The sequence below is a fragment of the Lolium perenne genome, chromosome 1 (genome assembly GCF_019359855.2).
Source record: "Lolium perenne isolate Kyuss_39 chromosome 1, Kyuss_2.0, whole genome shotgun sequence".
NCBI classification, from domain to species: domain Eukaryota; kingdom Viridiplantae; phylum Streptophyta; class Magnoliopsida; order Poales; family Poaceae; genus Lolium; species Lolium perenne.
Genome location: NC_067244.2, coordinates 247,673,038 through 247,700,331, shown reverse-complemented (window position 1 = coordinate 247,700,331; position 27,294 = coordinate 247,673,038). Strand labels below are relative to the sequence as shown.

The window sequence follows — 27,294 nt, the reverse complement described above, 5'->3', positions numbered from 1 at the left end:
AAGACACCGCCTAGAGTCCAAGTTCTCCAAAATCGACGCCTCAAAGAAGGAAACAGTGCACTGATGCATGTAAAATGCATGCATGAACTTTGTATTTGCAACATATATGATCTTATATCCATGTCTTATATTGATTTTTGGGGATTTATCAATGATCCCCTTTATTTGGGTTTGATGGCTCCCAAGTGCAGGAGATCAATTGTAGTACTTTTCAATAAAGAAATATTGTCGAACTCAAGAGGAGTTGAAGGTATTGGTGAGAAAAAATAACAAGAAAGCAGTAATAATAAAGTAATGGTTTTGGTGTTTTGGGTATATATTTGCAATAGAAATAAAGTACGAAAAGTAAATAGCAAATAAGTAAATGCTCTCGATGAGAGAAAAGCCCAATCCTCTTTGCAGCAAGAGAACAAGCTCAAGTGTGTGTGCTTATATGAGACAAAAGTTCCCGATGGCGGCATGGATTCACTAGCATCTGAGTTCTAAACAACATGGTAAATATCTTGTCAAGATTTGTTCAATTAGGGGTGGAGCCTTAATTAGGTGCAGCCATAAGCATGTGCAAATACACCCCTTATGATAGGTCCTAGAGCTATTTTCATGTGCAAGTATATGAATCATTAATACATAAATGTCCCATCATAGCCATAAGATTTAGGGTCCCCGACATAAACCCATCTAATGCAACCCATAGTGTTGGAAGACGGTTTCTGTCATTCCGACCCCTCCAACACTAATGCATTACATCAAAGTGCAGCCCTATGAGCCCATATAGGTGAAGTAATATGCAATCAACGTTCGCATAAACCCATCATAGAACAACATAAAAGATAGAAAACTTAACCAAATACTCATTGCACATCATATATAATCATAGCCAGATCATCCTATGCCCTCAGGAACGTGGGGAACTACTTACAAGTGACAAACATGATATGGACCAGAGATATAATGGTTCCAACACAATCTGAATATATAATCTCCCCACCAAATAATGACAAAGTACCAATCACGAACATGCAATAGCACGAAAAACAATATCTGGGGTTCAACTAAACACAAACTATGAGGGGGATAATGTCGATCGCGTAGATGGTGATGGTGGTGATGATGGTGCTGGTGGAGATGTTGATGGAGATGCCTCCTCCCAAGCCAAGGAGGAGTGGGGATGTCGATGGTGTCGCTTTCCCCTTCACCGGAGGCACCGGTGCAGCAGGATCTGCCCTCTCCCGGAGTAGGAGAGGACTTTCGCCTCCGCCACCGTCTCAATAAATCTCGGGAAAAATATGGCTTAGGTTTTTGGGCGAAACGGAGCGTATGGAATAAAAGGGGGGCCGAAACGATGCCCAAGGTGCAAACGAGCACAAGTGGCGCGACCAGAAGGTTGGGTCGCGCCACCAGGTGTCGTTCGCACCTCGTGGCCCCTCTCGCGTGCTTCTTTCGCTCACGGCCGTTCTTCGGGTGAAAAACTGATCAGGTATTTTTTCTCCTTGAATTAGGGGACTTTGTAGAAAAATCCCAGAAATCATCTAAGAATGCATAAATAACAACGTATGAATGCAAATAACAATGAAAACAAACTCTATATGTAGCAATAATGATGATGCAAAATGCACGTATCAGGGTTATAGCTCTGCAGGACAGGAAAACCATGATTTGTGTATTTTTAACTTTTAGGGATCTAAACAAAGTCAAATTGAGGTAGGATTTTGGGGGTATCAATATTTCATCAAAAGAAGCATCTGGAGCGCTTGGATCTCACCAGATGAGCCAGGAGGGGCAAAAGGCCCCTGGTGGCGCGCCCAGTCAGGGAGGGTGCGCTACCATGTCTCTTTTCCTCATCGAGCGTCCGATTTGCTTGCTTATTTCACCCACGGACTTCGTCTGACCTAAAAACACCTATACAAAGGACTTCCCAAGGCTTTCTCGAGGAGAGCACCGCAGAAACACCGAAACATCAAAACAGAGCTAGAACCAGTGAAGATTGGAGGGGGGTGATACGTCTCCGACGTATCGATAATTTCTTATGTTCCATGCCATATTATTGATGTTATCTACATGTTTTATGCACACTTTATGTCATACTCGTGCATTTTCTGGAACTAACCTATTAACAAGATGCCGAAGTGCCAGTTGCTGTTTTCTGCTGTTTTTGGTTTCAGAAATCCTAGTAACGAAATATTCTCGGAATTGGACGAAATCAACGCCCAGGGTCCTATTTTGCCACGAAGCTTCCAGAAGTCCGAAGAAGAGACGAAGAGGGGCCACGAGGGGGCCACACCCTAGGGCGGCGCGGCCCCCCCTTGGCCGCGCGGCCCTGTGGTGTGGGGCCCTCGTGCCGCCTCCTGACCTGCCCTTCCGCCTACTTAAAGCCTCCGTTGCGAAACCCCCAGTACCGAGAGCCACGATACGGAAAACCTTCCAGAGACGCCGCCGCCGCCGATCCCATCTCGGGATCCAGAGATCGCCTCCGGCACCCTGCCGGAGAGGGGAATCATCTCCCGGAGGACTCTACGCCGCCATGGTCGCCTCCGGAGTGATGTGTGAGTAGTCTACCCCTGGACTATGGGTCCATAGCAGTAGCTAGATGGTTGTCTTCTCCCCATTGTGCTATCATTGTCGGATCTTGTGAGCTGCCTAACATGATCAAGATCATCTATCTGTAATTCTATATGTTGCGTTTGTTGGGATCCGATGAATAGAGAATACTTGTTATGTTGATTATCAAAGTTATGTCTATGTGTTGTTTATGATCTTGCATGCTCTCCGTTACTAGTAGATGCTCTGGCCAAGTAGATGCTTGTAACTCCAAGAGGGAGTATTTATGCTCGATAGTGGGTTCATGCCTCCATTGATATCTGGGACAGTGACAGAAAGTTCTAAGGTTGTGGATGTGCTGTTGCCACTAGGGATAAAACATTAGTGCTATGTTCAAGGATGTAGTTACTAGTTACATTACGCGTAATACTTAATGCAATTGTCTGTTGTTAGCAACTTAATACTGGAGGGGGTTCGGATGATAACCTGAAGGTGGACTTTTTAGGCATAGATGCATGCTGGATGGCGGTCTATGTACTTTGTCGTAATGCCCAATTAAATCTCACTATACTCATCATAATATGTATGTGCATGGTCATGCCCTCTTTATTTGTCAATTGCCCAACTGTAATTTGTTCACCCAACATGCTGTTTATCTTATGGGAGAGACACCTCTAGTGAACTGTGGACTCCGGTCCAATTCTCTATACTGAAATACAATCTACTGCAATACTTGTTCTACTGTTTTCTGCAAACAATCATCTTCCACACAATACGGTTAATCCTTTGTTACAGCAAGCCGGTGAGATTGACAACCTCAGCATTTCGTTGGGGCAAAGTACTTTGGTTGTGTTGTGCAGGTTCCACGTTGGCGCCGGAATCTCTGGTGTTGCGCCGCACTACATCCCGCCGCCATCAACCTTCAACGTGCTTCTTGACTCCTACTGGTTCGATTAAACCTTGGTTTCTTACTGAGGGAAACTTGCCGCTGTGCGCATCACACCTTCCTCTTGGGGTTCCCAACGGACGTGTCAACAACACGCATCAAGCAAATTTCTGGCGCCATTGCCGGGGAGATCAAGACACGCTGCAAGGGGAGTCTCCACTTCTCAATCTCTTTACTTTGTTTTTGTCTTGCTTTGTTTTATTTACTACTTTGTTTGCTGCACTAAATCAAAATACAAAAAAATTAGTTGCTAGTTTTACTTTATTTGCTATCTTGTTTGCTATATCAAAAACACAAAAAAATTAGTTATTTGCATTTACTTTATCTAGTTTGCTTTATTTACTGTTGCTAAAATGGCCAACCCTGAAAATACTAAGTTGTGTGACTTCACAACCACAAATAATAATGATTTCTTATGCACACCTATTGCTCCACCTGCTACTACAGCAGAATTCTTTGAAATTAAACCTGCTTTACTGAATCTTGTTATGCGAGAGCAATTTTCTGGTGTTAGTTCTGATGATGCTGCTGCCCATCTTAATAATTTTGTTGAACTATGTGAAATGCAAAAATATAAAGATGTAGATGGTGATATTATAAAATTAAAATTGTTCCCTTTCTCATTAAGAGGAAGAGCTAAAGATTGGTTGCTATCTCTGCCTAAGAATAGTATTGATTCATGGACTAAATGCAATGATGCTTTTATTGGTAGATATTATCCCCCTGCTAAAATTATATCTTTGAGGAGTAGCATAATGAATTTTAAACAATTAGATACTGAACATGTTGCTCAAGCTTGGGAAAAAATGAAATCTCTGGTTAAAAATTGCCCAACCCATGGACTGACTACTTGGATGATCATCCAAACCTTCTATGCAGGACTAAATTTTTCTTCGCAGAATTTATTGGATTCAGCTGCTGGAGGTACCTTTATGTCCATTACTCTTGGTGAAGCAACAAAGCTTCTTGATAATATGATGATCAACTACTCTGAATGGCACACGGAAAGAGCTCCACAAGGTAAGAAGGTAAATTCTGTCGAAGAAACCTCTTCCTTGTGTGATAAGATTGATGCTATTATGTCTATGCTTGTGAATGATAGGACAAATGTTGATCCTAATAATGTTCCATTAGCTTCATTGGTTGCACAAGAAGAACATGTTGATGTAAACTTCATTAAAAGTAATAATTTCAACAACAATGCTTACCGGAACAATTCTAGTAACAACTATAGGCCATATCCTTATAATAATGGCAACGGCTATGGTAATTCTTATGGGAATTCTTACAACAATAATAGGAGTTCACCCCCTGGACTTGAAGCCATGCTTAAAGAATTTATTAGTACACAAACTGCTTTTAACAAATCTGCTGAAGAAAAGCTTGGGAAAATTGATATACTTGCTTCTAAAGTCGATAGTCTTGCTGCTGATGTTGATCTTTTGAAATCGAAAGTTATGCCTAATGAAAATCATCATAATAAAATTGTTACTACAGCAAATGCCATTCAAGTTAGAATTAATGAGAATATAAGATTAATGGCTGAATTGCGTGCTAGGTGGGATAGAGAAGAAAATGAAAAACTAGCTAAAGAGAAGAATGTAGCTAAAGTTTGGACTATTACCACCACTAGTAATGCTAATGCTACACATGTTGCTGCACCTCCTACTATTAATAATAAAATAATTGGTGTTAGCAATGTTTCCACTTCTAATGCAAAGCGCGAGAAACTGCTCGAAATCGCTAAAACCGCTAAATCGCTGTGATAAACCGCTGAAATTTTTTCCAACATTGGGGATGATGATCCCATTGCTTTAGATTATAATGGTTTGAATTTTGATGATTGCCACATCTCTGAAGTTATAAAGTTCTTGCAAAAACTTGCTAAAAGTCCTAATGCTAGTGCTATAAATTTGGCTTTCACGCAACATATTACAAATGCTCTCATAAAAGCTAGAGAAGAGAAACTAGAGCGCGAAGCCTCTATTCCTAGAAAGCTAGAGGATGGTTGGGAGCCCATCATTAATATGAAGGTTAAAGATTTTGATTGTAATGCCTTATGTGATCTTGGTGCAAGTATTTCTGTTATGCCTAAGAAAATTTATAATATGCTTGACTTGCCACCGCTGAAAAATTGTTATTTGGATGTTAATCTTGCTGATCATTCTACAAAGAAACCTTTGGGGAAAGTTGATAATGTTCGCATTACCGTTAACAATAACCTTGTCCCCGTTGATTTTGTTGTCTCGGATATTGAATGCAATGCATCTTGTCCCATTATATTGGGAAGACCTTTTCTTCGAACTGTTGGTGCTATCATTGATATGAAGGAAGGTAATATTAAATATCAATTTCCTCTCAACAAAGGTATGGAACACTTCCCTAGAAAGAGAATGAAGTTACCTTTTGATTCTATTATGAGAACAAATTATGATGTTGACACTTCGTCTCTTGATAATACTTGATACACACTTTCTGCGCCTAGCTGAAAGGCGTTAAAGAAAAGCGCTTATGGGAGACAACCCATGTTTTTACCTACAGTACTTTGTTTTTATTTTGTGTCTTGGAAGTTGTTTACTACTGTAGCAACCTCTCCTTATCTTAGTTTAGTGTTTTGTTGTGCCAAGTAAAGTCGTTGATAGAAAAGTTTATACTAGATTTGGATTACTGCGCAGAAACAGATTTCTTTGCTGTCACGAATCTGGGCTGTTTTCCCTGTAGGTAACTCAGAAAATTATGCCAATTTACGTGAGTAATCCTCAGATATGTACGCAACTTTCATTCAATTTGAGCATTTTCATTTGAGCAAGTTTGGTGCCTCAATAAAATTCGTCAATACGAACTGTTCTGTTTTGACAGATTCTGCCTTTTATTTCGCATTGCCTCTTTTGCTATGTTGGATGAATTTCTTTGATCCATTAATGTCCAGTAGCTTTATGCAATGTCCAGAAGTGTTAAGAATGATTGTGTCACCTCTGAATATGTTAATTTTTATTGTCGCTAACCCTCTAATGAGTTGTTCTAAGTTTGGTGTGGAGGAAGTTTTCAAGGATCAAGAGAGGAGTATGATGCAACATGATCAAGGAGAGTGAAAGCTCTAAGCTTGGGGATGCCCCGGTGGTTCACCCCTGCATATTCTAATAAGACTCAAGCGTCTAAGCTTGGGGATGCCCAAGGCATCCCCTTCTTCATCGACAACATTATCAGGTTCCTCCCCTGAAACTATATTTTTATTCCATCACATCTTATGTGCTTTTCTTGGAGCGTCGGTTTGTTTTTGTTTTTTTGTTTTGTTTGAATAAAATGGATCCTAGCATTCACTTTATGGGAGAGAGACACGCTCCGCTGTAGCATATGGACAAGTATGTCCTTTGTTTCTACTCATATTATTCATGGCGAAGTTTCTCCTTCGTTAAATTGTTATATGGTTGGAATTGGAAAATGATACATGTAGTATTTGCTATTAATGTCTTGGGTAATGTGATACTTGGCAATTGTTGTGCTCATGTTTAAGCTCTTGCATCATATGCTTTGCACCCATTAATGAAGAAATACATAGAGCATGCTAAAATTTGGTTTGCATATTTGGTTTCTCTAAGGTCTAGATAATTTCTAGTATTGAGTTTGAACAACAAGGAAGACGGTGTAGAGTCTTATAATGTTTTCAATATGTCTTTTATGTGAGTTTTGCTGCACCGGTTCATCCTTGTGTTTGTTTCAAATAAGCCTTGCTAGCCTAAACCTTGTATCGAGAGGGAATACTTCTCATGCATCCAAAATACTTGAGCCAACCACTATGCCATTTATGTCCACCATACCTACCTACTACATGGTATTTTCCGCCATTCCAAAGTAAATTGCTTGAGTGCTACCTTTAAAATTCCATCATTCACCTTTGCAATATATAGCTCATGGGACAAATAGCTTAAAAACTATTGTGGTATTGAATATGTAATTATGCACTTTATCTCTTATTAAGTTGCTTGTTGTGCGATAACCATGTTCACTGGGGACGCCATCAACTACTCTTTGTTGAATTTCATGTGAGTTGCTATGCATGTTCGTCTTGTCTGAAGTAAGAGCGATCTACCACCCTATGGTTAAGCATGCATATTGTTAGAGAAGAACATTGGACCGCTAACTAAAGCCATGATCCATGGTGGAAGTTTCAGTTTTGGACATATATCCTCAATCTCATATGAGAAAATTATTAATTGTTGTTACATGCTTATGCATAAAAGAGGAGTCCATTATCTGTTGTCTATGTTGTCCCGGTATGGATGTCTAAGTTGAGAATAATCAATAGCGAGAAATCCAATGCGAGCTTTCTCCTTAGACCTTTGTACAGGCGGCATAGAGGTACCCCTTTGTGACACTTGGTTAAAACATGTGCATTGTGATGATCCGGTAGTCCAAGCTAATTAGGACAAGGTGCGGGCACTATTAGTACACTATGCATGAGGCTTGCAACTTGTAAGATATAATTTACATGATACATATGCTTTATTACTACCGTTGACAAAATTGTTTCAAGTTTTCAAAATCAAAGCTCTAGCACAAATATAGCAATCGATGCTTTTCCTCTATGAAGGACCATTCTTTTACTTTCATTGTTGAGTCAGTTCACCTATTTCTCTCCACCTCAAGAAGCAAACACTTGTGTGAACTGTGCATTGATTCCTACATATTTGCTTATTGCACTTATTATATTACTCTATGTTGACAATATCCATGAGATATATATGTTACAAGTTGAAAGCAACCGCTGAAACTTAATCTTCCTTTGTGTTGCTTCAATGCCTTTACTTTGAATTATTGCTTTATGAGTTAACTCTTATGCAAGACTTATTGATGCTTGTCTTGAAGTGCTATTCATGAAAAGTCTTTGCTATATGATTCACTTGTTTACTCATGTCATATACATTGTTTTGATCGCTGCATTCACTACATATGCTTTACAAATAGTATGATCAAGGTTATGATGGCATGTCACTCCAGAAATTATCTGTGTTATCGTTTTACCTGCTCGGGACGACCAGAACTAAGCTTGGGGATGCTGATACGTCTCCGACGTATCGATAATTTCTTATGTTCCATGCCACATTATTGATGTTATCTACATGTTTTATGCACACTTTATGTCATATTCGTGCATTTTCTGGAACTAACCTATTAACAAGATGCCGAAGTGCCGCTTCTTGTTTTCGCTGTTTTTGGTTTCAGAAATCCTAGTAACGAAATATTCTCGGAATTGGACGAAATCAACGCCCAGGGTCCTATTTTGCCACGAAGCTTCCAGAAGTCCGAAGAAGAGACGAAGAGGGGCCACGAGGGGGCCACACCCTAGGGCGGTGCGGCCCCCCCCTTGGCCGCACGGCCCTGTGGTGTGGGGCCCTCGTGCCGCCTCCTGACCTGCCCTTCCGCCTACTTAAAGCCTCCGTTGCGAAACCCCCAGTACCGAGAGCCACGATACGGAAAACCTTCCAGAGACGCCGCCGCCGCCGATCCCATCTCGGGGGATCCAGGAGATCGCCTCTGGCACCCTGCCGGAGAGGGGAATCATCTCCCGGAGGACTCTACGCCGCCATGGTCGCCTCCGGAGTGATGTGTGAGTAGTCTACCCCTGGACTATGGGTCCATAGCAGTAGCTAGATGGTTGTCTTCTCCCCATTGTGCTATCATTGTCGGATCTTGTGAGCTGCCTAACATGATCAAGATCATCTATCTGTAATTCTATATGTTGCGTTTGTTGGGATCTGATGAATAGAGAATACTTGTTATGTTGATTATCAAAGTTATGTCTATGTGTTGTTTATGATCTTGCATGCTCTCCGTTACTAGTAGATGCTCTGGCCAAGTAGATGCTTGTAACTCCAAGAGGGAGTATTTATGCTCGATAGTGGGTTCATGCCTCCATTGATATCTGGGACAGTGACAGAAAGTTCTAAGGTTGTGGATGTGCTGTTGCCACTAGGGATAAAACATTAGTGCTATGTTCAAGGATGTAGTTACTAGTTACATTACGCGCAATACTTAATGCAATTGTCTGTTGTTAGCAACTTAATACTGGAGGGGGTTCGGATGATAACCTGAAGGTGGACTTTTTAGGCATAGATGCATGCTGGATGGCGTTCTATGTACTTTGTCGTAATGCCCAATTAAATCTCACTATACTCATCATAATATGTATGTGCATGGTCATGCCCTCTTTATTTGTCAATTGCCCAACTGTAATTTGTTCACCCAATATGCTGTTTATCTTATGGGAGAGACACCTCTAGTGAACTGTGGACCCCGGTCCAATTCTCTATACTGAAATACAATCTACTGCAATACTTGTTCTACTGTTTTCTGCAAACAATCATCTTCCACACAATACGGTTAATCCTTTGTTACAGCAAGCCGGTGAGATTGACAACCTCACTGTTTCGTTGGGGCAAAGTACTTTGGTTGTGTTGTGCAGGTTCCACGTTGGCGCCGGAATCTCTGGTGTTGCGCCGCACTACATCCCGCCGCCATCAACCTTCAACGTGCTTCTTGACTCCTACTGGTTCGATTAAACCTTGGTTTCTTACTGAGGGAAACTTGCCGCTGTGCGCATCACACCTTCCTCTTGGGGTTCCCAACGGACGTGTCAACCACACGCATCAGGGGGGAACTCCACCGGAGCCGCCGCTGGAGGGGTCTCCACATTCTCCAACGTCTCCACCATGATCACCATGATGAAGAGGGAGTAGTCCACCTCTGGACTATGGGTTTGTGGTTGTAGCTTGATCTATTTCTCTCTTGTTATTCATAGATGTAGTACTATGTGAGCTGCCCAACATGATTATCGTCATATATGTAATTCCTATGTAGTGGATATTTATTCTATGACATTGTATATGAGATTGGAACCTATTATGCATAATATGTATTGATAGATGCATATTATGTACCCCGTTCTTAAGTACTTGCTCTAGTCCAACTTGTATGCAAGAACATGTGTGGAGAGAAGTGTGTACTAGACGGAGTAGCATGGTGATAGTGATTGAATTGTGACAACAAATTCAAGATCTAATATGATATTTACCTCTCTTTTACTACCTCACTAGGCATAAAGTGAATACATGTGCTATAATTATCATGTGACATTGTGATAATCTTGTTTGTTCAAGGTAGCATATTTGATATTCAAATATTATGTCAAATTATTTAAGGCTATACTCTTAATTCAAGATTTCTTGGAGTTCTCTATGTTAGGACGTAATGCTTATATGAATGCTTATCAAACATATGTTGAAGTTCCACCAATATTACGTCATTGATGAATGGTTAGTGTCCACTGATGTCTACGCCCCCCTCCTTTTCCTGTAGACAGTGTTGGGCCTCCAAGAGCAGAGGTTTGTAGAACAGCAGCAAGTTTTCCCTTAAGTGGATCACCCAAGGTTTATCGAACTCAGGGAGGAAGAGGTCAAAGATATCCCTCTCATGCAACCCTGCAACCACAAAGCAAGAAGTCTCTTGTGTCCCCAACACACCTAATAGGTGCACTAGTTCGGCGAAGAGATAGTGAAATACAGGTGGTATGAATATATATGAGCAGTGGCAACGGCACCAGAAAAGTGCTTTGCCCAGGACAGTAAACAAGCAGTAGTAACGCAGCAGTAGTAACAAGCAGTAGTAACGCAGCAGTAGTAAACAAGTAGCGATAGCAGTATTTAGGAACAAGGCCTAGGGATTAGACTTTCACTAGTGGACACTCTCAACTTTGATCACATAACAGAATAGATAAATGCATACTCTACACTCTTGTTGGATGATGAACACATTGCGTAGGATTACACGAATCCTCAATGCCGGAGTTAACAAGCTCCACAATTCAATGTTCATATTTAAATAACCTTAGAGTGCATGAAAGATCAATTCGACTAAACCAAGTACTAACATAGTATGCACACTGTCACCTTCACACTATGTAGGAGGAATAGATCATATCAATACTATCATATCAATAGTTAACTTCATAATCTACAAGAGATCATAATCATAGCATAAACCAAGTACTAACACGGATGCACACACTGTCACCATTACACCGTGCAGGAGGAATAAAACTACTTTAATAACATTGCTAGAGTAGCACATAGATAAATTGTGATACAAAACACATTGCAATCATAAAGAGATATAAATAAGCACTTCACTATGCCATTCATAACAGTGAATAAGTATTCTGTGACATATAGCCTAAGAGACCCACACGGTGCACACACTGTCACCTTTACACACGTGGGACAAGGAGTCTTCGGAGATCACATAATTAAAATTCACTTGACTAGCATAACGACATCTAGATTACAAGTATCATCATATGAATCTCAATCATGTAAGGCAGCTCATGAGATTATTGTATTGAAGTACATAGGAGAGAGATTAACCACATAGCTACCGGTACAGCCCCGAACCTCGATGGAGAACTACTCCCTCCTCACCATGGAGGCAGCGATGGCGGTGAAGATGGCAGCGGTGTCGATGGAGAAGCCTTCCGGGGGCACTTCCCCGTTCCGGCGGCGTGCCGGAACAGAGACTCCTGTCCCCCAGATCTTGGCTTCGCGATGGCGGCGGCTCTGGATGGTTTCTCGTACCGTGGCTTTTTTCGTCGAACGTGATAGGGTTTTCGCGACGGAGGCTTTAAATAGGCGGAAGGGCAGCCTCGGAGGGGGCCTGGGGCCACCACACCATAGGGCGGCGTGACCCCCCTCTGGCCGGGCCAGGGTGTAGTGTGGGGCCCCCAGGGCTTCCCTCTGGCGGCTCTCGGGTGTTCTGGATGCTTCCGGGCAAAATAGGAACCTGGGCGTTGATTTCGTCCGATTCCGAGAATATTTCGTTACTAGGATTTCTGAAACCAAAAACAGCAGAAAACAGGAACTGGCACTTCGGCATCTTGTTAATAGGTTAGTTCCAGAAAATGCACGAATATGACATAAAGTGTGCATAAAACATGTAGATATCATCAATAATGTGGCATGGAACACAAGAAATTATCGATACGTCGGAGACGTATCAGCATCCCCAAGCTTAGTTCTGCTCGTCCCGAGCAGGTAAAACGATAACAAAGATAATTTCTGGAGTGACATGCCATCATAACCTTGATCATACTATTTGTAAAGCATATGTAGTGAATGCAGCGATCAAAACAATGTATATGACATGAGTAAACAAGTGAATCATATAGCAAAGACTTTTCATGAATAGTACTTCAAGACAAGCATCAATAAGTCTTGCATAAGAGTTAACTCATAAAGCAATAAATCAAAGTAAAAGCATTGAAGCAACACAAAGGAAGATTAAGTTTCAGCGGTTGCTTTCAACTTGTAACATGTATATCTCATGGATATTGTCAACATAGAGTAATATAATAAGTGCAATATGCAAGTATGTAGGAATTAATGCACAGTTCACACAAGTGTTTGCTTCTTGAGGTGGAGAGAAATAGGTGAACTGACTCAACAATGAAAGTAAAAGAATGGTCCTCCATAGAGGAAAAGCATCGATTGCTATATTTGTGCTAGAGCTTTAATTTTGAAAACATGAAACAATTTTGTCAACGGTAGTAATAAAGCATATGCATTATGTAAATTATATCCTACAAGTTGCAAGCCTCATGCATAGTATACTAATAGTGCCCGCACCTTGTCCTAATTAGCTTGGACTACCGGATCATCGTAATGCACATGTTTTAACCAAGTGTCACAAAGGGGTACCTCTATGCCGCCTGTACAAAGGTCTAAGGAGAAAGCTCGCATTGGATTTCTCGCTATTGATTATTCTCAACTTAGACATCCATACCGGGACAACATAGACAACAGATAATGGACTCCTCTTTTATGCATAAGCATGTAACAACAATTAACAATTTTCTCATATGAGATTGAGGATATATGTCCAAAACTGAAACTTCCACCATGGATCATGGCTTTAGTTAGCGGCCCAATGTTCTTCTCTAACAATATGCATGCTTAACCATAAGGTGGTAGATCTCTCTTACTTCAGACAAGACGAACATGCATAGCAACTCACATGATATTCAACAAAGAATAGTTGATGGCGTCCCCAGAAACATGGTTATCGCACAACAAGCAACTTAATAAGAGATAAAGTGCATAAGTACATATTCAATACCACAATAGTTTTTAAGCTATTTGTCCCATGAGCTATATATTGCAAAGGTGAATGATGGAATTTTAAAGGTAGCACTTCAAGCAATTTACTTTGGAATGGCGGAGAAATACCATGTAGTAGGTAGGTATGGTGGACACAAATGGCATAGTGGTTGGCTCAAGGATTTTGGATGCATGAGAAGTAATCCCTCTCGATACAAGGTTTAGGCTAGCAAGGCTATTTGAAACAAACACAAGGATGAACCAGTGCAGCAAAACTCACATAAAAGACATATTGAAAACATTATAAGACTCTACACCGTCCTCCTTGTTGTTCAAACTCAATACTAGAAATTATCTAGACCTTAGAGAGACCAATTATGCAAACCAAATTTTAGCAAGCTCTATGTATTTCTTCATTAATAGGTGCAAAGTATATGATGCAAGAGCTTAAACATGAGCACAACAATTGCCAAGTATCAAATTATCCAAGACATTTTAGCAATTACTACATGTAGCATTTTTCAATTCCAACCATATAACAATTTAACGAAGAAGAAACTTCGCCATGAATATTAAAAGCTAAGAACACATGTGTTCATATGCAACAGCGGAGCGTGTCTCTCTCCCACACAAGCATTTATTCAAACAAAAAACAAAAACAAGAAACATACAGACGCTCCAAGTAAAGTACATAAGATGTGATCGAATAAAAATATAGTTTCAGGGGAGGAACCTGATAATTTGTTGATGAAGAAGGGGATGCCTTGGGCATCCCCAAGCTTAGACGCTTGAGTCTTCTTGATATATGCAGGGGTGAACCACCGGGGCATCCCCAAGCTTAGAGCTTTCACTCTTCTTGATCATAGTATATCATCCTCCTCTCTTGACCATTGAAAACTTCCTTCACACCAAACTTCTCGTAAACTTCATTAGAGGGGTTAGTACATAATCAAAAACTCACATGTTCAGAGGTGACACAATCATTCTTAACACTTCTGGACATTACTCAAAGCTACTGGAAGGTAATGGAACAAAGAAATCCACCCAACACAGCGAAAGAAGCAATGCGAAATAAAAGGCAGAATCTGTCAAAACAGAACAGTCCGTAAAGACGAATTTTTAATAAATACTTCCGTTGCTCAGATCAGAAAACTCAAAACTAATGAAAGTTGCGTACATATCTGAGGAACACGCACGTAAATTGGCATATTTTTCTGATTTTTCTACAGAGAAAACAGCCCAGATTCGTGACAGATAGAAATCTATTTCTGCGCAGAAATCCAAATCTAGTATCAACCTTCGATTAGAGCCTTCACTTGGCACAACAAAACACTAAACTAAGATAAGGAGAGGTTGCTACAGTAGTAAACAACTTCCAAGACACAAATATAAAACAAAGTACTGCAGCAAAATAACACATGGGTTATCTCCCAAGAAGTTCTTTCTTTATAGCCATTAAGATGGGCTCAGCAGTTTTAATGATGCACTCGCAAGAAATTGTATTTGAAGCAAAATAGAGCATCAAGAGGCAAATTCAAAACACACTTAAGTCTAACATGCTTCCTATGAAAAGGAATCTTGTAAATAAACAAGTTCATGAAGAGCAAAGTAACAAGCATAGGAAGATAAAACAAGTGTAGTTTCAAAAATTTCAGCACATAGAGAGGTGTTTTAGTAACATGAAAATTTCTACAACCATATTTTCCTCTCTCATAATAACTTTCAGTAGCAACATGAGCAAACTCAACAATATAACTATCACATAAAGCATTCTTATCATGAGTCTCATCCACATAAGCATAGTTATTCTTACTAATTGTAGTAGGAGCAAATTCAACAAAGTAGCTATCATTATTATTCTCATCAAGTGTTGGAGGCATAGTATAATCACAACAAAATTTACTCTCCATAGTAGGTGGCACCAAAAGACCACTATCATTATAATCATCATATATGGGAGGCAAAGTATCATCAAAGAAAATTTTCTCCTCAATGCTTGGGGGACTAAAAAGATCATGAAAACCAGCTTCCCCAAGCTTAGAACTTTCTATATCATTATCAACAATGGTGTTCAAAGCGTTCATACTAATATTACTACCAGCATGCAAATAAGATTCCATAGGTTTTTTAATTTTCGCATCAAACAATCCATGTTTTAAATCAGGAAATAGTATAAGAAGCTCATTTTTGTCCATTATGCCAAACTAGTGTAAACAAGAAACAAAAAGATGCAATTGCAGGATCTAAAGGAAATAGCTTTGAGTACTTACAACGGCGGAAAATAGCTTGGTAGCCGAGGTCCGGAGTGTGAGTACCTTTTACCTTTCCTCCCCGGCAACGGCGCCAGAAAATAGCTTGATGTCTACGCCCCCTCCTTTTCCTGTAGACAGTGTTGGGCCTCCAAGAGCAGAGGTTTGTAGAACAGCAGCAAGTTTTCCCTTAAGTGGATCACCCAAGGTTTATCGAACTCAGGGAGGAAGAGGTCAAAGATATCCCTCTCATGCAACCCTGCAACCACAAAGCAAGAAGTCTCTTGTGTCCCAACACACCTAATAGGTGCACTAGTTCGGCGAAGAGATAGTGAAATACAGGTGGTATGAATATATATGAGCAGTGGCAACGGCACCAGAAAAGTGCTTTGCCCAGGACAGTAAACAAGCAGTAGTAACGCAGCAGTAGTAACAAGCAGTAGTAACGCAGCAGTAGTAAACAAGTAGCGATAGCAGTATTTAGGAACAAGGCCTAGGGATTAGACTTTCACTAGTGGACACTCTCAACTTTGATCACATAACAGAATAGATAAATGCATACTCTACACTCTTGTTGGATGATGAACACATTGCGTAGGATTACACGAATCCTCAATGCCGGAGTTAACAAGCTCCACAATTCAATGTTCATATTTAAATAACCTTAGAGTGCATGAAAGATCAATTCGACTAAACCAAGTACTAACATAGTATGCACACTGTCACCTTCACACTATGTAGGAGGAATAGATCATATCAATACTATCATAGCAATAGTTAACTTCATAATCTACAAGAGATCATAATCATAGCATAAACCAAGTACTAACACGGATCCACACACTGTCACCATTACACCGTGCAGGAGGAATAAAACTACTTTAATAACATTGCTAGAGTAGCACATAGATAAATTGTGATACAAAACACATTGCAATCATAAAGAGATATAAATAAGCACTTCACTATGCCATTCATAACAGTGAATAAGTATTCTGTGAAATATAGCCTAAGAGACCCACACGGTGCACACACTATCACCTTTACACACGTGGGACAAGAAGTCTCCGGAGATCACATAAGTAAAATTCACTTGACTAGCATAACGACATCTAGATTACAAGTATCATCATATGAATCTCAATCATATAAGGCAGCTCATGAGATTATTGTATTGAAGTACATAGGAGAGAGATTAACCACATAGCTACCGGTACAGCCCCGAACCTCGATGGAGAACTACTCCCTCCTCATCATGGAGGCAGCGATGGCGGTGAAGATGGCAGCGGTGTCGATGGAGAAGCCTTCCGGGGGCACTTCCCCGTTCCGGCGGCGTGCCGGAACAGAGACTCCTGTCCCCCAGATCTAGGCTTCGCGATGGCGGCGGCTCTGGATGGTTTCTCGTACCGTGGCTTTTTTCGTCGAACGTGATAGGGTTTTCGCGACAGAGGCTTTAAATAGGCGGAAGGGCAGCCTCGGAGGGGGCCTAGGGCCACCACACCATAGGGCGGCGCGGCCCCCCCTCTGGCCGCGCCAGGGTGTAGTGTGGGGCCCCCAGGGCTTCCCTCTGGCGGCTCTCGGGTGTTCTGGATGCTTCCGGGCAAAATAGGAACCTGGGCGTTGATTTCGTCCGATTCCGAGAATATTTCGTTACTAGGATTTCTGAAACCAAAAACAGCAGAAAACAGGAACTGGCACTTCGGCATCTTGGTAATAGGTTAGTTCCAGAAAATGCACGAATATGACATAAAGTGTGCATAAAACATGTAGATATCATCAATAATGTGGCATGGAACACAAGAAATTATCGATACGTCGGAGACGTATCATCCACCACAACTTAAAAAGAGAGTAGACAAGTGAATCCATGAATCTCGGTCCACTTTAAATCACTAGAAGCACATTGCCAACATTATTACCTTACTTCATGTTTACCACTATTATTTAATTCGAAAATATCGAAAATACTTTCTTTAAATACACACACACATAAAACCCAAATACCACTAGCCTTTATTTGCTTTTTCTAGTTTACTTAGATTGATTACTTTACTTTACTTTACACTTGTATTTTCTATTATTAATATGAAACCTTGTGCTTCACAACCACATGGTGGAGTTAGGAACACAAGGCAAGAACTTCATTTTGCAGGTTGCTAGAAGTGGAGAGGCAGAATTCAGCTTGTAAGCCAATTCTCCGCGAGTTCTATATAAACTCTCGAGACACCTTTGTAGAGAAATGACGCTTGCTACAATACTATGCACTTGCAGTCCCAATGAGTTGAGACACACAGAGTTGTTACCATCAAGAACAAGTGTCATCGTCGCTCGATCATAGATCTTAGGTTTTCACCTTGAAGAAAGTACCCGCTCTCAAAACAATGTCTTCAACAAGGCTATTGCCGTGAACAACTAATTAAGGCCAGACCTTGGATTTCACCCTGAAAGGTAAGCCTTGGAACTTCTCCTGTGATGTCGCTCTCACTTGCAAGCCGCTGCGACGAAGCCCGAATCACTAAGCAAGTCCCTCATCATCGCAAAGACTCGAACCACCAGGACTAGTCCTCGGATCTCGGCTTCCATGCCATTCTCCACCCCTGACTTCACCATGGAAAAGAAGACATGACCTATGATGGCAACAAATGGCAAAGCTCCGGCTGCTTCCTCCTAAACCAAACGTTCGGAAAAAACATGGGTGCACACGACCGAATCTCATTCGATCCAGCAATCTCCAGGCACGAGGCACCCTAAGGGAGTCCCCCGAACTGGGCATCGTGTCCCCCTCGCATCCATAGCAGTCGCCAAGGTTAATTACCGAAGAAGACCGTGGCCGCCGCCCTGGCGTCCGTCTCCGCCACGTGCACCTCGCTCTAGGGCCGCTAATCTGCAGTAGCCGGAGATTCCATCGCTTTGAGATGAAAGGCCCGTGCCTCAACCCACCTCGCGAGCGGATGAAGGTCCGCCTTCGTCGTCATCCACGCAGGCTTCGCCCGGTGACTTCCTCCTGCGGCGCCAAGGAAGGAATGTGGAGGGGCAGTCGCCTGCGCCATCCCTTAGGACGACGCGAGCAAGCGGTTTTTCTAGCACGGTTTAGCACTTGTTACTTTCTATTTTCCGTGTCACTAGCATGTGGTGGTCATGTAGCAAATAATGGACACTTGAAATGAAAGTGTGGCAAATCATAAAACATACCGAAATCCGGGGGTGAGCCACTTTAATCTGAAAAAAAAATTATGGATGGAGGGATTGGAGGGAGTACCGCAAAATTAAGTTACATCGTGCTAATTAAACGCCAAGGTAGATTAAAACAAATTACGGCCGATCGTTGAGGATTAAAAACATGGAGGGTACATCTACAGAGCTAGCCACCCAGCCGCAACGATAAACCGGTTCCGGTTCTCTTCCATGTTTGGAGTGTTGCGGAGGAGGTCCCTTCCAAGCTGGGCGACACACAGAAAAGCGCGCGGAGACATCCCAGCCCATTTCCCGCCGCGCCAGCGCCATCGCCATCCACAACGACAACGCAGCCTCCTCCTCCGCCTCCGCCTTCGTCTCCTCGCCTCCCTCCCAAAACCGCCTCCCCGAATCTAGCCACCGGACATCCCTCCTCCCCTCCTCTCTCGCGCGAGCGGAGGCGCGAGGACGGACGGACGGACGGACGGTGCACGTACGAGCTCACGCACGCGCCGTGCGGATGCGGTGGTAGCTAGCGGCATGCCAGCGATGAGCGCGTGATGGCGCCGCCGTTCCTCAAGACCGGGCACGGCCGCGACTCCAGGTTCTCGTTCAGGCGCCGGAAGTCGGGCAAGGCCTCGCCCTCGCCGTCCTCGCCGCTGTCCGTGTCGTCCTCGGAGGAGATCACCGACCCGGGGAGCCCCATGGAGTCGTCCAAGGCCCAGACGCTGCCGTGCGCCAGGCGGGCGCTCTCAAGGAGCAGCTGCGGCTCCAGGGGGAAGCTGTCCGTCGACCTGATCCCGCCGCCGCTCGCCGGCGGCCCGTCCGACGCGCCAAGGCCGTCCACCTCCGCGCCGCCGCCCAAGCCCGCCCCACGGCACGACGGCCCGCCTTCAGGTACGTGACGCGCCCGTTTTTCTCCCTGGGATGACCAATGCCGATTGCATTGTTCGATCTTGTTGTGCCAATGATTTGCTCCTGTGGTCAATCAATTGCAGATTATGAGATCGTGAGGGAGAAGTTCTCCAAGCTGCTGCTGGGGGAGGACATGTCCGGCACCGGCAAAGGGGTGTCCTCTGCTCTCGCCCTCTCCAACGCCATCACCAATCTTGCAGGTAAAATCTTTCCATTTCCTTCCAATGTGAATGGTTCCTGAATTTCAATTCATTCCGTTGTCTTGGTTGGTTTCTGATGGAAACTAATAATCTAACGCGTTATGAATCCTTTCCCGTTGTGGCACATCACAGCTTCCGTGTTCGGCGAGCAGCGTCGTCTCCAGCCGATGGCCCCGGAGCAGAAGGCCCGGTGGACCAAGGAGATCGACTGGCTCCTCTCCGTCGCCGATCACATCGTCGAGTTTGTTCCGTCACGTCAGGTGTCCGACGATGGCAGCACCATGGAGGTCAGAAACAAATCCCCTCCCTAATTAATTTCTATCACACATCACAGTACCTGTGCTACGTGACCTCATTATGCAAATCAAGGTACAACGGCAACACATTTCGACATTTCCTTTTTGTCAAACAGGTAATGATAACCCAGCAGCGCAAGGATCTGCAGATGAACATCCCCGCGCTGCGCAAGCTCGACATGATGCTCCTTGTAATAACAACTGCCCACACCCTTCTCCGAAACATCTACTACAAGATTTTTCCGTGGAGATAACTGGGTTGCTAATTTGCTACCGTTGCACATTTCTACTGTCGAGCAGGACTATCTTGACAGTTTCAGCGACAAACAGGAGTTCTGGTACGTTAAGAAAGAATCAAATGACTCTGAAAAGAGTGGCGACGCGCCGACGCAGGGTGACAAGTGGTGGCTCCCAACCGTCAAGGTCCCTCCGAATGGCCTGTCCGATTCTTCGAGGAGATGGCTTCAGCACCAGAAGGAGCTCGTCAACCAGGTCTTGAAGGCAACAATGGCCATCAATGCTAATGTTATTATGGAGATGGACGTTCCGGATGCTTACATGGAGTCTCTGCCTAAGGTGATCCATAAGACACTACTGTACCGCACAACAATTACATTTACTTTACTTGACTACATTGGTGACATCTCACCATATAATACTTTAGAGGATCTTTTTTAGAGGAAACTCACCATATAATATTACCTTCTTTTTTCATGCTTGGTAGAATGGAAAGTCGACCCTTGGGGACTCTATGTACAAGCTTATAACCGACGAGTATTTTGACCCCGAAGAACTCATCGCAACAGTCGACTTGTCGAACGAGTACAACATTGTTGATCTGAAGAATAGAATCGAAGCCTCCGTCGTCATTTGGCAGAAGAAAATGACGCAGAAGGACACAGGCAAGTTATCGTGGGGCCATGGTGTCAGTCACGAGAAGCGGGGGCGGTTCGAAGGGAGGGCGGAGAATGTTCTTCTCCTCCTTAAGCACAGGTTTCCTGGAATTTCTCAGTCAGCTCTAGACATCAGCAAAATCCAATATAACAGGGTACTACTGGCAACCATCTGTAATTTCCACTGCGTTTTCGGATTTGCTACAGTGCTTGTTACTCAGGTGCATTGCACGCACACATTTCTTTGTGCGTCTGTTTTTTGCAGGATGTTGGCAGTGCCATTTTGGAGAGCTATTCCAGGACACTCGAGAGTCTGGCCTTCACGGTCATGTCTCGCATCGAAGACGTCCTCCATGCTGACTCCCTCGCCCAAGACCCCAAGAACGCGGACGCGATGAGGATGCCAAGCTTGCAATCAGATGACACGGATACGGTCGTCCAGGACGCCAAGGACGAGGTGGAGAGGCTGGGAAGGATGGAGCCGCTTAACTCAACGTTGTTCGACTACGTGGGCCCCCGGGACGGAGACATCCAGAGCATGATTGCAGAATCGGATGATCCCCAGGATGCAAAGGTGACGAAGGTGTCCCCGATCGCGACCAAGAGGTTCTCTTACCTTGATAAGCTTGAGAATTTGGGTGGAACGAGGAGCCCCATATCTAGACACTAGTTGGTTGCTGCCGTAGGGAATATGACACATCACACATGTATGCTGCTGCTGCAAAGCCTCCGGAGGAAATGCATGTATATATGTCGGATGTTCAGAGCATTGTGATCAAGGTGCAGAACTGATCGAGCGTGTACCATTATATGAGGTTATGTAAAGCTTTCGGACACCTTTAACTCCATTGTTCCTCAATGAGTCGATGATTTCCTCTGCTTTGCATGAACTAATCACAAGATTGTTCACACTGAACCTGAAAAATGGACCTGTAGTTTTGTAGTAGCCTACTTTTGTAGTAACTGAACATTGACCTCTTCTAGACCCTGTTTTCCATGCAAGGTTTCAGGAAGCCTACTCTTCCTCCCTTGTACGAGTGTTATCTTGTCAACTTGAAATTTGGCAGAAAATTCCACGACATAGCGTATGATTATTGGTACTTATCACTTATCAGACACTAAACCTGACAGTATTATAATTAGCTAACAAGTGATTGATTCTTCCTGCTGCTTGTACCACCAGCAGCAGCAGCTGTTTGTGTATATTTACTTCTGCAGTTCTGCCCCTGGATCGAGTCATGAATAGGGGAGAGAACATGTATTGGCTAGTGCCGTAAAACAATGGCAAAATAGTATTATCTGATGGTTTCACCTGCTTTACATGAGCAAATCATAAGATTTTACACACTGAGCCTGAAGAATGGACATGTATTGTTTTTAGCACAGTTCTGCACTACTGAACCTTGAACTCTTCTATACTTCTTTTCGACGCAATGGCTAGTCTTCATATCTGATACTCAGGAATGTAAAGTATGATTGTTGGTAATTATCCGAGGCTAAAGCTTCGATCATGATTAGCTAGCAAATGATCTATCCTTCCTGTTTGCTGCACCAGCAACTGTTGCGTGTATATTTTTACCTGTGTAGTTGTAGTGCACCTAGATGGTGTCATGAATAGGTTGGACAATGTGTATTGGGATATTGGCTGGTGCCGTAGAACAGAGGCCAAGTACTCGAGATCGGCACTGTAATTGTACCATGTATACACACGGTCACATCACATGCACTGGACGATTAAAATCATCACCTGTATAAACATAGTACAACAGCACAGTAATTGAACATCAAATGGTCCAGTGGTAGAGTACTATGCATCACGCACGCAGCTAGCATCGTTTCAATTACTGATACGCGGAGTACAGGAATCAAGTATCAACATTACACAAAGATAGAAGTGGGATCAAGATCCATGGTACAAAGAGGAGGCAAGGGAAAGGAGAGAGCTTGATTGGAGCTTAGATCTTGCCGCGTGGGCCGGGGACGGGGGGCAGCTGGGGCCCCTTCTTGATGGGGAGCAGGTCCGGCGAGGCGCTGGCGGAGACGTAGGCGAGCAGCGAGCCGCCGCCGAGGAGCAGGAACTTGAGCAGCAGGCCGCGCTTGGTGAAGGGCGCGGCGAAGGTGTTGAAGAACTTGCTCTGCAGGCCGTTGTAGGGCGACGGCGCGTCGGAGCCGTACAGGTCCCACTGCCCCGTCGTGTTGCCGATGTCGTCCAGGTCGAAGTACACGCTCTTCTCGCCGTACTTGGCCACCACCGCCGCGCCCCGAGCCCTGCACCATGGACGCAGAGTTCAGTTAGCTGATCACACACACGTAATGCAGTGATAGAAACTCGTGTCTCGTACCTGCGGATGGAGCGGGCGGAGGAGGGCCGGACGGCGAGCTTGCGGCCGGAGATGGAGCTGCCGGAGAGGCCCTTCACGGCGACCGGCTGGACGGCGACGAGGGACGCCATTGCTGCGAGCTGTACAGTCCTTTCTTCTTCTGAAGACGATGATGCTGTGGCGGGTAGGTGCACAGACGTAGTTCGGTGGACGCTGTTAAGGATTTGAAATGGACGCTCGGCCGTCGATCAGGTTTGTGTGGGAGGGGCTGCGCGCGGCCGACGCCCATAGGGAGGGCGCCACGCCGCCGGCTCCGGATAGCCTTATCCCGTTCCCGTGATGACTTGGCATGCCGACGTGGTATCCGTCTGCCTTGTTCGTGGCGAAGCAGATCGATCTCACCGTCCGTTCAGCCTTGCTTCCGACAGGATCGCTCGTAGAGATTTCGTAGTCCGGCGAGGCTAGGACGGCTGCACGTGCACCGATCGAGCGTGCATGGTATGAACCTAAGCGAGTACAATAAGGTGTAGTAAGGTATTACTCTTAACTTCTTAATCACCCCTCGTGGTGTACACGATGCCCGTTAACATGGGCAAGATCGAGATCTGAGATCTACTGAGTTCTGCTTAGTTAGCTCTTTCACAGTGCAATGCATTATATCTTATGCAATGCATTGTGTCTTATGAGTTGTATTTATATTTAATGATTTTGTGAACATGTACATATGGGATTGTATTAGTAATACATTTTGCCGATTATTCTGTGCAAAAGTTGTATCTTAGGCTCTTAGCTAAGCTACAACACCAACTAATTATTTATATTTACTATATAGTGTCACATAAGCAAAGAACTTTGGATACCGCGCTAAGAAACACTCAGAAAGGCCTTATATCTGCTCGATTATCTAGGGCCTACGCTTAGTGCGCAAAGTGCTTTACAAGGAGCAGTAAAGGGATCTATCTTAACTATAACTCACTTTAGCAGGAGTAGTTGTTAATTCGTCAAGGGAAAAGAGACAAACTTATTTGTGTCCACTAATGGTTTAGCAATATTACCACTGATAAGCTTATGACAGAGAACAACCAATTGCATTGGATCAAAATCAATTGGTCAAACTCAACTAACTTCACTAAGCTCTCAAAAGTAAAAGCCTAGGAACATCATGCTCTCTTGCTAGCCATCGACATATTTTTTAAAACCATCATGGTTTGGAGATCTATGGTGCATCTAGGTGAGCTTATGTTTATATTTAAATCTAGGCTTCGATTCGTAAGGTCCTCTTGTTAAATATATTTGCCTTATGTATATTGTTTCTTGAAATTCTTGGTGTACTATTGAATTATTTTGCGCTCTGATCATAAGAAAGTTCATCCAAATTAAGTTGTTGTTACCAGATAAGCAGTGGTGGACCTAGAAACTTTCGGAAGCCTAGACAAACATGGTTAAGTTGCCAAATTTTAGATGAGGTGCTATAGAAAATCATAAATCATAAGCTTTTTAACGTTTGGAAAGCTTGGGCGGCCGACCCGACTTAGGGACGGCTAGGTCCGCCCATGCAGATAAGTTAATGTACAACCTAGCCACCTAGGTTTAGCCCATCATAGAAGCAGGTTTGGTTCTTAATATTTTTAAAAAACGTTGTAGGTGTTTCCCTACCGCATTCCTTTCAATTTTATTTATTTATTAGGGGACTCGTGATCTTTATTGATCAAAAGATAATAATGTTCTTATAATCATCAATGATCAGTGCCAATACATATGGAAGCACTAAATCATCTAAGACACCAATAACCCACCTTTTTCCTAACCATGTTAAGCCGTGAGCTATTTTATTGGCCAACAAGTTAAGTTTACCACACAAACTCAGCCAAAGAGCAAAATATGCTTATTTATTATCCTCCTTGTCTTTCTACCTATGTTGTTTGACGAGTTCCCACAAGCGCTTTTGTGGCAGTGGCCCTAAACTTCGGGAGGTGAAGCTGCGGGTGGCCGGCGGTGGAGGGCGGCACTCGTGGGACGTGGAGGTTGTCGCTAACTCGGGTAGCGACATGTTTCTCGGCAGGGACTGGCAGGAATTTTCTAGCATGAACAAGCTAGAGCTTGGGAAGTTCTTCGTGTTTCACTATGATGGAGCCGTGTAGTCCACTGTGGCGGTTTTTGAGGATTATTCCAAGTGTTGGAGATAGTACCAACACATGGAGGACGACAATGCTAGTACGACCCACTTCCCTTTTTGTCTGGTGTATGATCATAATTCATACATACTATGATTGAATTCAAAAGGAAGGCAAGTCCTCGTAGCCGTAAGGCAACAATTACGGAAGTGGCAATGACAAGGAGTGAGATGACACAATGGAAGTGGATACCATTTACGGGTTATCGCAACAGTACCTAGAGAGTGATGTGTTAATGGCATCCTATGATTTTGCAATTCGATGAACAACACGTACATGCGTGCAACAAGGATATCACCCAAGGTTAACCATGCCGACTAATGTCCCGGCGGAAACCGGAAACTCCATGGTATAAACTTGCTAGAACCAGAACTTGTATGAACACATCCTTTCTTTGACCTCTTATTCCTTACTAGCGTGAAAGTGCCATCATTTCTGACACGGACACAAAGATGCACTACAACTATTTAAATAAGATTGTGATTTGGATGCATCACTACCTGTTTCTGCATGCAAGCGAGAAACTCACTCATTTATTTATATTGTACATGACACGTTGACCGCACTACGCGAAAGAAGCGGTCGTGCATGTATGTGCTACGATAATGGATAGGGTCAAAAGCGCCTAGAAGTGAACCAATTGAGATCCCTATAACTTTTTAATAATTCGGAGCCTTGAAAGCCGACTTATCAGTAACCCCCGACTACTCACTGTGTAAAATGAGTAAGGTGATGGAAGAAGAACAAAAGAGAGTGAGGCTGGAAGAACAAATGTAGAGGAGGTAGACCGAGTTATAAAAGTGAAACAATTATCGAATTGTCCACACCTGACATCATAATGCCTTGTGATACAAAAATTGAGTATAAAGGTCTTCTTTATCACGGCTCTCAAATTGCAAATCTAAACATAATTAAACCGCCATCGTGCATCTTCCACGATCCAAAATTCAAACCAAAATATCGTTATAACTGAGTGTCTGAATCATGAACATTTTTTAGTTTTCATGTTTTTGTTTCTGTGTCAAAATGCTTGAGATCAGTATTTTTTTTCCAGTTATACCGTAGGAAAAGAGAGAATTCCTTATTTGGCCCTGAATGAAGTTTGCCTTGCTTTCTTGGCCCTTGCAAAAAATTTCTTCATTTCTCGACACACAAAGTTTAGTTGGTTCCTTATTTGGTCCTACCGTCAATTCCGTTAGCTACTTCTGTCAAACATTTTTTTGCTGGACTTGTATACCCGGCTGCATCGATAGTTCACTAACTGGAAAGAAAAGAGAAAATAAGGAAAAATAAAAGGGAATTCACCCTGCAATCATGTTTGCATCCCAGGCTGATTAATAGTATTACCGAACTATGCGTCCCGGAAGAAAAGAGATAGAGGTTGGTTTCTTTTAGCCGTCAAATGCTCGAATTAATTTTGGTTGTACGATGTTTGATATTTGG

The 27,294-nt window shown here is 43.2% G+C and overlaps 2 protein-coding genes across 3 annotated transcripts; one reads left to right on the top strand and one right to left on the bottom strand.

Moving 5' to 3' along the window:
• The first annotated feature begins 19,386 nt into the window (after positions 1-19,386).
• Positions 19,387-22,215, top strand: LOC127327539 (rop guanine nucleotide exchange factor 9). Of its 2 annotated transcripts, none has more exons than XM_071824978.1 (7): positions 19,387-19,949; positions 20,051-20,167; positions 20,300-20,454; positions 20,580-20,654; positions 20,764-21,039; positions 21,188-21,511; positions 21,564-21,858. In XM_071824978.1, exons 1-7 carry the CDS (start codon positions 19,613-19,615, stop codon positions 21,714-21,716), a joined length of 1,437 nt encoding a protein of 478 aa, XP_071681079.1. In that variant the 5' UTR covers positions 19,387-19,612; the 3' UTR covers positions 21,717-21,858. The 2 variants fall into 2 exon arrangements, with proteins under 2 accessions (XP_071681079.1, XP_051210277.1); XM_051354317.2 differs by having other exon boundaries at positions 19,395-19,949; positions 21,622-22,215.
• Positions 22,216-23,156: 941 nt separating this feature from the next.
• Positions 23,157-23,894, bottom strand: LOC127327538 (photosystem I reaction center subunit VI, chloroplastic). Its single transcript, XM_051354315.2, has 2 exons — positions 23,699-23,894; positions 23,157-23,624 (listed from the first exon to the last, which is right to left on the bottom strand). The coding sequence occupies exons 1-2, from the start codon at positions 23,806-23,808 to the stop codon at positions 23,312-23,314; spliced, it is 423 nt and encodes a 140-aa protein (XP_051210275.1). The 5' UTR covers positions 23,809-23,894; the 3' UTR covers positions 23,157-23,311.
• Positions 23,895-27,294: the final 3,400 nt, after the last annotated feature.